Here is a 17,058-nt window from a genome sequence, read left to right as displayed (position 1 = left end):
AGAGAACACTGAGGGAGATCTCATACCTTTGTGTGTGTCTAGCGTGGGTAAAATACTAATGATATCATTGTATATAATGTCAGTTCTGAGGGGGCAGGGAAGGCTGCAGTATACAGTATATTCCTGTATGTATGCCTGTATGCTAAAAACATAGAAACATATAATTTGATGACAGATAAGAACCACTTGGCCCATCTAGTCTGCCCCTTTTTTAAACCTATTACCTCAAACCATATTTGATCCTTAATTTTTTTGTAAGGATATCAATATGCTTATCCCAAGCATGTTTAAATTGCTCTACTGTATTTGCCTCTACCACCTCTGATGGGAGGCTATTCCACCTATCCACTACCCTTTCCATACCTCCCAACTGTCACGATTACAGCGGGACAGTCCCGATTTTCGGGCCCTGTCCCGCTGTCCCACCCGCGGCAGGCATTGTCCCGCTGCGGGGGGTGGCAGTTGGGAGACCCCCCAATCTAATAGAATAGATGCTGTGCGCATGCGCACAGCGTCTATTCTCGTATGAAAATGAGGTTGTGGCTAATTAGCATAAGCCGCGCCCTCATTTGCATACGTCCCGCCCCCTTTCCGGGCGCAGACAGTGAAAGTCATTAGATGTTGAGTGAGTTGTGTATGGATTTGCCGCTAGCCGCCAATCAGTGTGATTTTCGCAAGCCTTGTACAGGGCGGGTTCTCACTCTGCCGGGACGGTGTCTATCTGACCGCAGGGCTCTGCGCTTTCACAGAGTAGCAATAAGGTCTGAATCAGGCCCATAGTTTTGCCCATTAGAGAAAGATTTTGCTTTTGCGATGCGTGCTCAATCAGACTCTATATTCCCACATAGGCACAGTGTTTGATGCAGAAACCTTTTAGTAAATAAGTACAATTTATTTATATAGCGCACTTTCTCCAACAGGTCTCAAGGCGCTTTACAAGCATCAACACCACGCACGTAACACATAGGATGTAGGTAGTACAGCAATTCACACAGACATAAAAAAAAGTCTTGGATACTGTGTAGTATACAATCCCACCAAGATATTTATTTATTTAGTTACAGTTTCTTATATATCACAGCAGATTCCATAGACAGTGATAAACAAACTGGGTAACAACAGACAGACTTGGAGGTAGGAGGGCCCTGCTGCAAGCTTACAATCTATATGGGTATGGGAGGGAAACACAAGGACAGGCAGCAGTAATAGCCACCAGCTAATCAGCTCCTAACTGTCATGTCAGAGGCTGTGTTTCAAAAATGACAGGTAGGAGCTGAATAGTTGGTGGCTTATCACTCTCTATTTTATTATTTTTTCAAGGTTTAGTACATCTGGCCCTAAATAACTTGTGCACAGACACTGTTCTGCCACTGCTTACTGCAGACATACAGGACACCAGTGAGGCATACAGTGAGCGGGTCAGTGTGCAGGGGTAGCAGAGACTTGCAGGGTGAGTGTTGTGTGGTGACATAACATTGGGAGCTGTATAATACCGACAGTCCCGGCCAGTGAGCACAGTGGGAGTGGTACCTTAAATCTGGGAGTGCCGCCTGCATCTGCCACCCCTCCTGCCCAGGTATATAGAGATAGCAGTTAGGGGATGAATCCTGTTACAACTAAACATGGAAAGAACACGCCTGAGCCTGTTATGTCTCCTGTGCGTGATTGCAGGTGAGTGATTCCCCCTTATCCTAGGATGCTATGCTGGAGATGTGAGGAGAGACATGAGCAGTGTAATGATGAAGACAGGTGGTGTCCTCAGGCTGCAGAATGCTGTACACTATCAGTTACTATTAGTGCATATGCCTACATTCTCTACAATAATTACAGTACATTACAGTTATCTAGAAGACTATGTCCATCACTATTATAAGTAACAGAATTAAACATGACACAAAAGGGGCATACACACCTAGAGATGTGTGCTAAGCAATTTACTAAGCTATTTAGGGTAGGCGATTTCCTGCTACCCAGATCTCCCATGGGGAGCACATACACGTGCGGAGATTTGTACTAACCAGGGTAATAATGGTTCAGAATCAGAGATTGTGATCAGTATCTCTGGGTTACTCAGAATTGAGCACAATTCAGATTTCATACTGCACATGCTCTATGGACGAGATGATGTATAGCTTTTAGTTATGTTATTTAATTATTTGACTTCCTATCGAATCAAATATATTACTATTGTCTGTGTCACCAGCAGTCAGTGCAGTGTAGTGATAAATGAATCCCTGTGTAGGGCAATAGGCCCTATCACCTTAATTTACTCAAGTAACATTCCATTGGTGCAAATGAGTCTGACTCCTTACTGATGGAACGCTAGTGCTGTGGGTTTTATCTCCCCCAGCCTCACTGGAATGTCACTTGTGTAGTATAAAACAGGTATCTGCTTTATCGCTGATTAGCCAATGGTGCCATCTGTACAAAGAATAGAGTAGGGCTATCACCTCACCAATGTGCTGTATTGGACATCTTTGTGTTTTTTGCAAAAAAAAAAGTAATCTTGCCATCTCCCCCATGGGGTAAGCAACTAATGCCGGTCATACATTATGCAATTGTTGGCCTGATCTAAAGATTATTGGTGGACTGGGCCAGTAATCGCACACTGTATTGCTGCAACTGATCAGCTACCATTGGATGTTCTGGCACGCTGCAATCTTCTACAAGGTTGGCTGATCAGATCATCCGTCACAGGGGAGGCACGCGGAAATGTCTCTTTCCCATGGGAGGTACAGAGATATCGTGTATGGTACCATACGCTGTGAGATATCTCAGAGAACGGCCACAACATCTACTGGCTTTCAGGCTGTCAGTGTCATTTTATCTGACATGGCATTACTCACACTAATATATCCAGAATAAGAGTTTGTGGATGAATACAGCATAGTATATTACAGTACATTACTGAACTGATGCCATTATTATAGTTCTTCTCTTAAATCCTGGAATAGCTGCGTCTGGGAAGGTTCTGGTGAAGGACCCATGTGCCCAGGGTCCAGAGTTCTGGTGTCAGGACATGATGACGGCCGCTCAGTGTGGAGCAGTGGATCACTGCAAGCAGAATGTGTGGAATAAAGGAGAGGTAAGATCTGAATGTTGGCGATTCACACTGTGACAGTGTGAACACGTCGACAGTCTGAGAATGCTGATATAGTATCTGACACGTTGACCCACGCTGACATTCTAGTGTGGACATTATGACATGGCTGCCTACCTGACCCTCTCCATGAGGGAGACGATGCTCTGTTCCTGGTCTTCCCTGGTAATGTGATTGCCAGCACCTGTGGTGAAACACCTTTCTTATCAATTACCTAGCTCCCCACAGGTGATGGTAATCATACATTACCGGGGAAGCCCAGGAACAGAGCATTTTCTCCCGCATGGAGAGGGTCAGTTAGGCAACCCTGCATTATAAATGTCAACATGATTAGTGTCAACCATGTGACTGAATCTTCTCTGAATTATAATTTATACCCCGTTCTCACTGCTGCCAAATTTCTGGGTCTAGCATGTAGACCCGGGAATTTTCCTTTTAACAGGGGTTTTTTGGCAGTGTGAACGGGTCGCATATCCGGATTTCATACACAGGTAAAACCCTTCTTTTTACCCGCGTCTGAGATCCGGATATGCAGACACGGGTTGACCCGTTCACACTGCCGAAAAACCCGTGTTTAAAGGCAAATTCCCGGGTAGAACTTCTTCACCCGGGAATTTGCCTTGCAGTGAGAACAGGAGTCCAGCTCACCAGTCCCCGGCATTTTAATGCCGGGTAAAAGCCGTGTATTTCTCACTCGCAGTGAGAACACGGCATAAGGTAACTTTGCATATACAGGTGGAGTATCCCTCATCCAAAATGCTTGGGACCAGGAAAATTTTGGATAAGGGATTATTCCGTATTTCAGAATACTTTTATATTTCAATGATGTATCCTGAGGTATCTGGCATTTATGTTGTACAAACACATCAAACACATGAAATACACACAAATATATTTTGTTTGTGCATAAAACAAGGTTTCAAAACATGAATCAAAGTTTTGGTACTGTCTCAGGCACAGTTACAGTGCCAGTTACATATCATGCCCCCAGTAGTGCCAGTTACATATCATGCCCCCAGTAGTGCCAGTTACATATCATGCCCCCAGTAGTGCTGTTACAGATGTCCCCAGTAGTGCCAGTTACATATCATGCCCCCAGTAGTGCTGTTACAGATGCCCCCAGTAGTGCCAGTTACATATCATGCCCCCAGTAGTGCTGTTACAGATGTCCCCAGTAGTGCCAGTTACATATCATGCCCCCAGTAGTGCTGTTACAGATGTCCCCAGTAGTGCTTTTATCAAGAATTTTTTCCCCCACTTTCTGGAATGTATGGCTATCGGAATAATTTGGATAATGGATATTTGGATAAGGTATACTCAACCTGTACTACAGTAGTAGTCAGTGGTGGCTCCTGCTGCAGCCCCACCAGTTAAAATCACAACTCCAGAGACACAGACAGACCGCACCAGAGCTCCGGTACTTCCCCCCACTGGCAACACCCCCCACCTCCGGAGCTCTGCTGCTGGCAATTAGCTCCACCTTTTAAAATGTGCCAGTGAATGAGTGCACCTGTGCACCTACCGGGTGACCTGGAAAATGTGCACTGTTGGGGGTCCTTGAGGACCGAGGTTGAGAACCACTGGTTTACACCACAGTGCAAGCTGCTTATTTAGGCACTTATACCTCTTGTATGAGTTTCACAATCTTGATCCGTACACAACGCTGCCATCCTCGCATCTTTTTCCGATACCGCATTTGCCACTTTATGCTAATCCCACTACAAAGCCCTTACCTGGTTTACATCAGTGCACCCCAATATGCAAGGGCTGTGATACTCACTCACAGCGTCTACAGATTACCATCTGGTGCTTCTTTGGATCCGCCATTCGTTCTATGGCAGCTGCAGTTTCTTAGCCTCCGAGTGGCCTCCTATGTGAGCAGCTGTGCATCTCTGTATGCAAACACTGTCACTGACATGACAGCAAAATGACAGCGCCATTCCCATAGGACATAACCGGCGAAATGTAGTAGGGTCCGAGGTGCGGGATGCCAGAAGAACTCGGATGAAGTGGTAATACTTTACAGAGCCGGTATCCAGCACAGTTGGCAAACTTGGACCCTATTACATTTCACCGTACATTTCTCCCTGGGTCATTTAGCCACCCGTTACCTCCCAGTCACCATACATTACATTTCTATACTTGATCTGCCACTGTATGAACAAAATCAGGACCTGTGCACAGATGAAAAACAGGGCTCCAGTGCCGAACAAGGGAAAAGTGTTGGGCTATAATGTAAGCACTGATTTATATCATTCCTGCCACCACTCTGTGTGGAGTTTGTATATTCTCCCCATCTGTTTTCTCTGGGTACTCTCCAGTTTTCTCCCATACTCCAAAAATCTATGACTAGATTAATTGGCTGGGTACTTGTGTACTATCACGGCGCCCATCGCATCGCAGACCATAAGGCATGCGATGCGATTGGCACCCGATGGTATACAATTTAAAACTGTATACCATTGTATATGGCATACAATGCCATACAATGCGATGCAATGCGATTTTAAATTGTATAAGCACCCTAATGGGGGTTTACAATGTTAAATGCACTCCCACGCCACCCCCAGTGTGAACATGAACCCGAAGCGTGGCGAGGGTACGCGTCCTCCGACCTTTTCATACCCCCACTATCCACGTTGGCGTGGAGTTTATTTTATATAGTGTGGCGAGCGCAGCGTGCCCCGCGTGGGGAAGCGTAATACATGTAAAGTAATACGCGTCCCCTCGCGGGGCTCGCTGCACTCGCCACACTATATAAAATCAACTCCACACCGACGTCGATAGCGGGGGTATGAAAAGGTCGGAGGACGCGTACCGCTGCGCTCGCCACGCTTCGGGTTCACGTTCACACTGGGGGTGGCGTGGGGGTGCATTTAACATTGTAAGCCCCGATTAGGGTGCTTATGCAATTAAACATCGTATAGAGGGCTTATGCAATTTTAAATCGCAGTGCATCGGGTGTATGGCATGCGATGCGATGCGATTATATGGTGTGCTACCAAATATCGTGGGCGCCGTGTACCATTGGCTGTAAATGAAAATGAACCCTGGTGTGTGCCTGTGGCAGGGAATATAGATTGTAAGCTGCACTGGGAAAGGGACTGAACGTCTAACATTCTCTGTGGAATATGAGTGCACTCTGGTAATAAAAAAAATAAACATAATTTGTCCCAATTATGTCCCTCACTCACCCTGTCTCTCGGTCTCTTTCCCCGGACAGGAGACCCTGTGTGACCAGTGCAAGCAGATTGTCGCAGTGATGCTTAACATGGTGAAGTCATCATCTATCCAGGTAACAGGGACAAAGCAGCTGTCACACTGTGAACTAAGAACATACTACTTTTAGTGACCCTGTTCCTGCTCCCCCGCATTTAATCATACTTGCCTACTTTTGAAAACTAGTTTCAGGGAGATTATAGTTGGTAGCAGAATTGTCCACAGCACCTCATTGAGGGGGCGTGTCATGCTCCTCCCAAAGCGCGTGTCTAGTTCCATATATGGAGAGATTGTGAAAAGAGATTGTGAACGTGGCACCTAGAAGCGTGGGTGTGCACTGCGACATCTGAGAGGAATATTTTAAAATTACTTATATCCAAATGTAGATGAGCCCCAAAGCCGTTAGTAAGAGCTACTATACTTGCTAAAGAAAAGCCACTGATCTGTGTCAGGGATTGTTCATCTATTGTGTTTTACACGTGGTTCCATATAAATGGCCACAAGAATGCATGTAGCCATAGGGATCATTGTGTTTTATCACCAATGCTGGGAAATGGTGCTGATGATTCAATGTAAATGTATCTACAGTATCTCTCATTCCTTTTTTCCCCAAAAATGTAACAGCTACATACAGTAATGTGGGTTATGTGAAATGAGGGAGATTACTAGACTAATCAGGGAGAGAGGGAGACTGCTTCTATTTTAGGGAGTCTCCTGCAGAATGCAGGAGTGTAGGCAGCTATACATTTAATTAAGGATATTACTGCCAGCTCTGTGGTGTCTGACATAAGAGCAATATTGTATTTTAGCAGGCCCAGCATGCAACATTGTGCTATGGCAGTATACAGTATTGTGCAGTATTAGAGACTTGAAATATGTATTAAACATGTATATCATGTCTGCAGACATCCATCAAGAAGTTCCTGCACAATCAGTGCACCCACATTCCTGTGTCCGCTCTCATTGATCAGTGCTTCCAGCTGGTGGAGGAGTATGAGGGCATTCTCATCAGCATCATGGAAAGCCAGATTGTAAGTAGCATCCATGTATTCAATGCTTTTTGTGAGCAGTGCTGACTACTCGCTGTCACAGCTCGCAAGGTCAGTATTCAACTGACCTTCCTGCACCCACCGTTTCCTTGTCGATGGGTTTTTACAGTGATGTGGAAACGGGTGTGCGGCTGCTAAAACAGCGTGGCTCATGGGTAAATGCAGCGGGCTCCCTGCATTAGCCGCGAACCTCGCAGTTTGGGGAATCGTTGCTGTCCTCTGGCGAGGGACGATGGTTTTCAGCGATCCTCGCCGTTTAACCCCCTAGCCGGCCGCTGACTCTTTTAATTTTTAGAAGCTTTAATAAATATACCCCTAAATCTTGCCATACACTACTTGTATGTATCCCAGCAATGAATGGCCCTTCGACCCCCCTTGAGTTGACCGGACCTTCTTTGGTGGCAGGATCGCATGCGAAACATTGCACACAGTCATTTCACATGCGATGTATCGCATTCAACCCCATTCCCCTCCGACAGGATAGGGATCCGAGTCAGACATTGGACCTGCATGCAGGTCCGACCTCCGGATCCCATCCGATGTGCACGGGACCGCGCATCGGATGTCAAACATATATCCGATTTGGGCCGATTTCTCGGCCCGAACTATCTGATTCAGGTCAAATCGGACTAGTGTATGGGGGCCTTTAGACTTTGGATCCGGCAGGGCTGAAACAGCCTGTAGCTAGATCATTCCAGGTTTTACTGGATTAGACCAATTTGCAACTAACCAAAACAACCACAAAAACAAAGGTGGAGCGCTAAAAAACTGGATCAATTGGTTATTTGTCAAAAACAATATATAGTATTTATTAGTAAAATGTATAATTAATTGTTATGGTATAAAAACTATATACAACAATCAATAATGGATTTGGTACTTGTTTCCTAGCACGGCGCCAGCGCTAAAAATTTTATCCATCGGGACCCCCCGAAATCGTGTCGATCGCATCGCATGCAACTAAATCGCATGCGATGCGATGGACGCAATTTTTCCATTGTAATCAATGTAAAATGTTCCCTGAGACCCGATTTTACATTGGCCCCAATGTTAAATGGCACCCAGACCCCAATTTTTATTGTTTCCCAACACTGATGGGTCAAATGCCCCCCCATTGCTAACGTCACCCCACGATCAACGCCAACTCGAAGCGTGGCGAGCCCACAAGGGGCGGCGGTACGCGTCCTCCGACCTTTTCATACCCCCACTATCCACGTCGGCGTGGAGTTGATTTTATATAGTGTGGCGAGCGCAGCGAGGGGACGTGCATTACTTCACAGGTATTACACGTCCCCTCACAGGGCTCGCCACGCTTCGGGCTCGGTGGCTAGCTACGTTCGCCACATTATATAAAATCAACTCCACGCCGACGTGGATAGTGGGGGTATGAAAAGGTCGGAGGACGCGTACCGCTGTGCTTGCCACGCTTCGGGTTGCCGTTCATCGTGGGGTGGCGTTAACAATGAGGGGGGGGGGGGCATTTGTCATGTAAAATACCCATAAGGGTGGGTATGCAATGAAAAAATCGGGTCCATTGGCCCATTTAACATTGTTCCCTATGTAAAATCGCGTCCATCGCATCGGTCGCATTGCATGCCTTAACTTAAGGCATGCGATGGACGCGATTTTTTAATTGTCGGGGAAAAGGCTAAAAATAGCCCTGAAATCGCGTCGGCCGCGTCCATCGCATACCTTAACTTAAGGTATGCGATCACCTACGACGGGCGCCATCACCTACGACGGGCGCCGTGCTAGGAAACAAGTACCATGGATTTTCATATAAGAGTGATGAAAAGAAATGTGGGTAGAATACTTAGTGGTATGGAGTCCCGTGAGCAGTCCTTGTTTGGAAGTTCAGGGAGCACCTACTGATTTTATCACATTGGGCCGTCTTGGTTGTTATTGGACACCACGTTTCTGGAGATTGATTTGGCAACTTGTCACCCTTGGGCCAACAGCTGAGATCCATCTTTATTTTTGGGATTCCACCACCTGCACACTGCGGATAACAAATACGCACCATCGTTGATGATACCCCTAGTCCAACTGGGGCTCACATATTGGGGCTTACCCATATCCTCCAGCGTCACGAAAAATCCAGCAAGGTTTATGGACACTTAATTTATCCAGCTGTAATATGGAGTTACCCAAGGGATTATAACACCTCCAAGAACTTCCAAACAAGGACTGCACACGGGACTCCATACCACTAAGTATTCTACCCACATTTCTTTTCATTATTCTTATATGAAAATCCATTATTGATTGTTGTATATACTTTTTATACCATAACAATTAATTATACATATTACTAATAAATACCATATATTGTTATTGACAATTAACCAATTGATCCAGGTTTTTAGCGCTCCACCTTTGTTTTTGTATATCTGTATTTCTTTAGGGGTTTGACACCCCTAGCAGGAGCAGCTTGACATCACACCCTATTAGGCACCTTTTTACTTTTGGCCATGAAGCTATAAGTTAACCCCCCCCCCCCCCCCCCTTCCTTTTTACACAACCACAACAAGATAATAATGCAGAACTAGCACCTGTTGCCCAGAAAGTGGTGGCAGGTGGTAGATGTGGAAGTAGGAGCATCGGTCTTTGACCAGAATTCTCTATAACTTTGGAAAGAGGACCAGTGTAAAAGTTCCCCATGTCAGCCAATCAGCTTCTACCTATAATTTTATAGAATGCACTTAGAAATGCATACCCTCCAACATGACCCATTCCATTAGATACAAAATGCTCTGTTCCTGGACTTCCCTCTTAATTTATGATTGCCATCACCTGTGTTGAACCTGTCATACAGGTGATGGCAAACATATAAGTAAGAGGGAAGTCCAGGAACAGAGCATTTGGTATCTTATGGAATGGGTCATGTTGGAGGGTATGAAAATGCTACATCATAACTGGTTGCTATGAGGAAGGTCTCCACGGGTTCACTTTTCCACTCTTTTTACTCATACTTGCTTGCCTACCTGACCCTCTCCATGAGGGAGAAAATGCTCTGTTCCTGGAGATCCCTGGTAATGTATGATTGCCATCACCTGTGATGAGCTAGGTAATTGATGAGAAAAGTGTTTCACCACAGGTGATGACAATCCTACATTACCAGGGAAGTCCAGGAACAGAGCATTTTCTCCCTCATGGAGAGGGTCAGGTAGGCAATTATGTTTTTACGGCTTCATACATAATTCCCAAAGGACGCTGTGCACACTAGTCAAAGAGAGATTTGCTTTCGTTTTCTTACTCCATGCTATAATGAAAGCTCAATTCGGACTGGTTGCTATTGCCAACATCTCCTTTTCAGAGCTTAGAAATATTATGTTGCACAACAAAACAATGTAGGGCAAAGCTTTCACTTATAATGCACAGCATTAATTGTAATAATGTGATGCTTTGCTTGCAGAACCCCATTTCCATCTGCTCTAAAATGAACTTCTGCCCTTCTGAGCAACACACTGACTGGAGCCCAGAGATGCCAGGCAGCCTCATCTTGGAAAGCATCTTGCCTCTCGTCCACGATAGTATTCATACTATCCATGCAAAGGCAACGCAGGTGACATAACCTCAACATCTTTTACCTATTAAAATTCACTTGTCACCTTCCCAGAGAAAGTAGCTACTGTGTGCCCTGAACCAGAATGCAGCCAATCATTTCCTCAGGAACTAGAGACGCCATTGGTTCAGCCCACAATGGCTAACTCTACTGCATATAGGTGACAGAGAGAGCGAGAGAGAGGGGTGTGAGTGTGTGTGTATATATATATATATATATATATATATATATATATCAAAAAAATGTAGAGAAAGTATACATTGTTTTTACCTGTAGCTTGCACTTTATGTTTATACCAAATAATACCCACCTGGAAGCAGCGTGTCTGGTGTGCACACTGTACTACACCCCTGACCTGCCAAAAGTAAAATTCCTAGTATGGTGACGTCCAAATAAAAGTTATCACTTGCACATGATCCACAGATAACCTTTTAGTCCAAGATTATACAGAATATTTCTGTGTGACAAAAATACATTTCTTTCATTAAGTATATAGACCACAGGCAGTCCAATGTCATTATATTACTGTATTTTGGGTACTAGATAGACCCATTCCATAAGATACCAAATGCTCTGTTCCTGGACTTCCCTCTTACTTATATGTTTGCCATCACCTGTATGACAGGTTCAACACAGGTGATGGCAATCATATATTAAGGGTACTAGTTGATTAATAACATTATATTGCTGTATTACTGTAATTCATTTGGACTGTAAATCACTATTTTCTTGTTTTGTTCTTTTGCACATCTATGTATTATCAGGTGCTGCAGAACCCTTGTGGCGCCATATAAATAAAAGATAATAATAATAATAATAATAATAATAATAATAATAATAATATTACTGTATTATGGGTAGTAGATTAATTATCTCATTTTATGGCTGTATTATTGGCAGTAGATGAATACTGTAATCTCATGATGTTGCTGTATTACTGTGTTTTGGGTACTACTTGAGTATTTACCACTGTCTGACAGAACATGAAGGAAGACTGGCCCATTCCGAAGCCAATGTGCTGGATGTGTAAATCTTTTCTGGCAAAATTTGAGGCAACATTCCCAAAGGTAAATCTCCTCCTACACAGACATACAGAAATCTCCCACCAAACAAACTTCCATTCATGGGGGTACATTTACTAAAATGGGAGTTCTATTGAAGAAGGGATGTTGCCCACAGCAACCAATCGGATTATACTTTTTAATTTAGTACCTTCCAGAACCTTGATACTCCAGCTGTTGTTGAACTACACATCCCAGCATGCCCTGCTACAGTTTTGCTATTTGGTCATGTTAAATATGATGCAAAGCATGCTGGGATGTGTAGTTCAACAACATCTGCAGTGTCATGGTTAGCCGTCAAGGTTCTAGAAGATACTAGGATAGAATCTGATTGGTTGCTATGAGCAGACAGTAGACATCATCTTATTAAATTTACGCCATCTTTCTCCATAACCATCAGAATGGTTGGCTGCGATGGGCACATCACAGGGCGAACTGAAGGGACATATGTGATATTCTAACTTATGCAGAAATCATAGAGAATGTGCGTTATACCATTTTGCACCTGTACCCCTATCTGACTGCCACCTTAAAAAAATCAGAGTAACCATAAATGGTATTAAGGATAGATTTATTATAGCGGCGTGTTTACACTTCCTGCTTCGCCTCATTAGCGAGGTGAAGCAGGAGACCGACAAGATGTATTAACATCTTGTCCGCCAAAACGGGGGAGCGCTAACTCCCCCCTCCGGCGATGTCCCCTCATGGAGACAGCGCAACAGTTAACACTGATGCGCGGTCTCCTTCCCCCCCCGGCCGGCTCACTTCGCTATGCCTCCTGCCCCACACCGCCGCATGTTAGACACCCGCTCAGTGGGTGTCATATCAGGGGAAGCGCTATCCCCTGCCATAACGCACGGGGATAGTGCATATTCCCCTGATCGCCGGGTCATAAATCTACCTCACAGTTACTTGAGAGATGTTCTGGTCCTTCAGAGAAACTTTGTTCCCCAGGCACGGTGAAGTTGAAGGTCCGGGCCTGGAGTCCACTTAAACTCTGCTATAATATTCTCGACATTGTCCGGGCCCAAAAATTGCCTATCTCCACTGTGTACAGGGCCCAAGAACATCTGCAGTCAGGTTATAAAGCAAGGTAATATGACCCCTGAGATGTGAGGCTCTCACTGTACCCCTTACTGTGACATGTACTGTTTGCAGAGCGCCATTGCAGAGGCTGCATCAAATCTATGCCGAGTCCTGCCAGGGGCAATTTCCGGGGTGTGCCAGTGCTTGGTTGAGAAGTATACAATCGTTATAATAGATACCATACTGGGAAAACTGGGTCCGAAACTGGTGTGCGGGCTGTTATTCATGTGCGTTACAGAGGACAACTGTGCGGCCGGTGAGTATTGTTTATTCTATTTATACATGTATGGCAATCTTATCAGTTATTACAGTATGGGGGATGTGGGGGTGGTGGAAGCACCGGGGTACATGGGAACACCCAGCTTTTCTTGGGCATCCCCATGCAAACCCTGGGCATTTCCATGCAAATGTGGCAGTAATACAGTGTGCTGTCATCACATGATGACAGCCACCCGCCCGGTCTTCACAGAGTCCACAAATGTAAGTCAGTTTCCACTGACATATCTGCGAGCCCAGGAGAAATCACTCGATGTGCCTACCATCAAATGATTACTCCTGCTGCGGGCACCTGTGAGGAGATGTTTTCATAACACAACCCCTCGCATGGTTGCAAAGGGATACGGCGGCGGCGGGGGGAACTGGGCAGGGCGGCACTCTGGGACTTACCGAATCGACCAGAATCAGGTGCTGTTCGCTGCTTCCTAGACAACAGATTTGCTCAATTCTACTTAATTATTAAATTATTATAATAATAAGAATTTACAACATATAGAGCACCGATGTCAAGTGTCCGTTAAAGATTAAAAGACCATTATTAAGTGAATTTATAACTGGTTACTACACTGAGCCAGTGACATACATAAGAAGTGTCAGCTGCTGGCACGAAGGAACAGTAGTTTCTAACCAGTGAAGTGTGGTAACAAGTGAGCACTATACAACCAGCCAGAGAGGCTGCAATTGCCACCTCCATCTCTCATGCAGGTGTGGTATAAATGACCCACAGTCATTTCTCCGACGTTGGAATCCCAACTGCACAGCGGGGGAAGCGCAATGAAGCCCCTTGCGGGGCTATTTTATTCTCCCTCTATGGGGGTCATGGACCCCCACGAGGGAGCAGTCGGGAATCCGACGTCGGAGGAATGACTGTCGGAATGCCGTCCGGCACCCCTCTCATGCTGAGGCACGTACATTGGCTATGAAGATGTTTGGTTTTGGTGTTCCTTCTACTGTACATAAATGATACATCTCACGTTTGTACAGGCATGATCCCAGACCCGGAGTATGATGGGACCTGTGATATGTGCCTGACCATCACTTCCATTGTGAAGCCTACAAGAGGAGTAAACATGACGCAGGAAGAAATAAGTGCTGTTCTGTCCGGAGTGTGCACTGACTCGTTGGACTGGCAAGAGGTGGGCAATGAGTGACATTTGTCCTGGCTACATATACTTATACGGACAATGACACAGATTGAGTCTCCCATATCCAAAATACTTGGGACCAGATTTATCAGGATTTTTCCATTGTTAGCAATATTTGCATACCAAAAATGTGATATCTTGTGGATGGGACCCAAGTATAAACATGAAATGCATTTATGTACACACCTTATACACAGAGCCGGAAGATCATTATATACAAAATATTTAAACCCCTTCAGTGGTAATCCCGAGAATTTTCCAGGCTATGCTCCAGTGCCCAGACTTTCAAACCCTGAAAATTCTCGGGATTAGCTGATGTTTAACTACACATCCCAGCATTCCATGCAACAGTTTTGCTATTTGTCCATGCTTAAACTTTTGCAGGGCATGCTGGGATGTTTAGTTTAACAGCAGCTGGATTCCCAAGGTTCTTCATCACTGGTATAGGCTCTTTAAACATGCCCTAATAGCAAACCCTGTCACAAATGAGCAAGAATACAAATGGACAGCATTCAGCACAGAATACCATGATGTCTGCTGCATAGTATGCACACAAGTTGTAAAAATAAAATATTCTCCTAGTTCATTCCTTGCATATTCAGGGAAATGTCAGAATAATGCAGAACATAGCTCTGCCACTACCTTCAGAGTGACATTTGTTACTACAAAACTGTGCTGCAGGTCTGGCCAAGAAAGACACTATTCAAATATGCCAGTGACACAGTGCCCCCACATGGCCAAACCCCAATACAGCACTTAAGAACATAGCCTCAATAGTATGCTTCAGAATACACAATGGCCCTTATTCAGACCTGATCGCAGTACAAATTTGTTCTAAAAATGGGCAAAACCATGTGCACTGCAGGTGGGGCAGATGTAACATGTGCAGAGCGAGTTAGATTTGGGTGAGTTATTTTGTTTCTGTGCAGGGTAAATACTCGCTGCATTATTTTTACACTGCAATTTAGATTTAAAGTTTCAACACACCCCACCCAAATCTAACTCTTTCTGCACATTACATCTGTCCCACCTGCAGTACACATAGTTTTGCCCATTTTAAGAACAAATTTGTACTGCGATCAGATCTGAATAACCCCCAATATTACAGTATGAAGTGCCCTTTATATACTGGGTCCTTTTCTGTCTTCTCAGTGTCATGCGTTCCTACAAGAACACAGGAGACCACTATCTGAGCTTCTCCTCAAGCCCTGGGATAACAAGATGACCTGCCAGGTATGTAAAGGAAGCGGATATTAAGTTTACATGGATAAATGAACAGGTCATAAACATTGGTCTCAAATTGTTGTGGAACTAAAAGGCAAAAGCGATCTAGAACTTGTAGTACCACAATAGTTGGAGAGCCCCAATCTACATAAACTTTAGAATAAAGAAAAGCTACAACTTTAATTATTGTGGGACAACACCGAACAATCCTTATTTCTACCCACAGGCAGTCGGTGCCTGTCCAGCTCCATCTAAAACCACCCCAGAGAATTCTGGGTGTACAGCTGGACCAAAATATTGGTGCCAAAGCCTGGACACTGCAAGAGAGTGCAAGGTGGGTGTGGAAATAGCTCACATATAACCACAATAATACTTGGGGAAATTAAATGCTAACAGACGAATACATACATACAATGTAATAATTTTTTATTCTATGTTTCAGGCCATTGGACACTGCCTTGCCCACGTATGGCATTAAACAGCTGGAGTTGCAAATTACTCTATGAACACCTTCATCTGCCTACAACATCTATAAATCGATGTCAGCATAAATTCTATTTCCAGTCCGATGTTGAAATTAAAGCTAGCATGATATAAACTATAAATAAAACGTCTTTATTTCTTGGTGTAAAGGTTTCAAATTAATTGTGATACAAACAACTATGTATTAAGCTATTAATATGGGGTGTAGTTTGTCACATCTTCCCACAATAGACACTGGGGTGTGTGGCCCCATTCCATGACATGGTATTCCAGATATTACATAGAACAGGGCAAGGAGAGCAAAGATACTGTCAGCTTACATCATGGAACTAGTTCTTGTAAAAGTCAAGCACCCTGAGGAACATTTATGGAAATTGTTGCAGACGCTACCATGGAAACAAAATTCTAGTAAACACGCTAAAATGTTTCAGTGCCAATTCCAATCATCATTAAAACACCCCCCCCCCCCCGCCCCCCCCTGAATTTTAGGGGGATTATACATAGGGGTATATTCAATACCAAAAGGGTGAGCAAATAGGGGAGCCATTCCAAACGGACTCACTGGCAGTTGGTGTTTCTGCCCTATTTGAATTTTAAACTGTTCTGCAGCCCCGCATCTGGAGCTGCTAATGTTGATGTGTACATAACGTCGACAGTAAATATTTTTAGGGCCTGGTGTAGGGATAGGATAGACTATGAATGTCGAAACTCTGAATGACGACTCTTCATACCACACCGTGTGAATTTATCAAGCAGCACAGAACAGTCAAAAAGATTTAAGAAAACAAAAAAAGAATATCCAGTGTGACAAAAATTGGAGAATATTCATTTTATTTAGCAAAAAAATAAA

The 17,058-nt window shown here is 44.4% G+C and overlaps 1 protein-coding gene across 1 annotated transcript; it reads left to right on the top strand.

The window, feature by feature from the left end:
• The first annotated feature begins 1,622 nt into the window (after positions 1-1,622).
• SFTPB (surfactant protein B) lies at positions 1,623-16,293 on the top strand. The gene is made up of 11 exons (XM_083180243.1): positions 1,623-1,671; positions 2,931-3,085; positions 6,324-6,395; positions 7,225-7,350; positions 10,784-10,933; positions 11,914-12,000; positions 13,153-13,336; positions 14,341-14,492; positions 15,654-15,734; positions 15,952-16,059; positions 16,168-16,293. The coding sequence occupies exons 1-11, from the start codon at positions 1,623-1,625 to the stop codon at positions 16,201-16,203; spliced, it is 1,200 nt and encodes a 399-aa protein (XP_083036369.1). The 3' UTR covers positions 16,204-16,293.
• The last annotated feature ends 765 nt before the right edge of the window (positions 16,294-17,058 follow it).

Source organism: Crinia signifera, chromosome 4 (assembly GCF_055691185.1).
Source record: "Crinia signifera chromosome 4, ASM5569118v1, whole genome shotgun sequence".
Lineage (NCBI taxonomy): Eukaryota > Metazoa > Chordata > Amphibia > Anura > Myobatrachidae > Crinia > Crinia signifera.
The sequence above is the reverse complement of the archived record's forward strand: the minus strand, read 5'-3'. Positions and strand labels throughout refer to the sequence as shown.

Coding starts and splice junctions, on each gene's coding strand:
- SFTPB (XM_083180243.1), top strand. CDS start 1,623: ATGGAAAGAACACGCCTGAGCCTGTTATGTCTCCTGTGCGTGATTGCA. Junction 7,351..10,783: donor GCATCATGGAAAGCCAGATT/GTAAGTAGCATC, acceptor CTTTGCTTGCAG/AACCCCATTTCCATCTGCTC. Junction 15,735..15,951: donor ATAACAAGATGACCTGCCAG/GTATGTAAAGGA, acceptor TTCTACCCACAG/GCAGTCGGTGCCTGTCCAGC.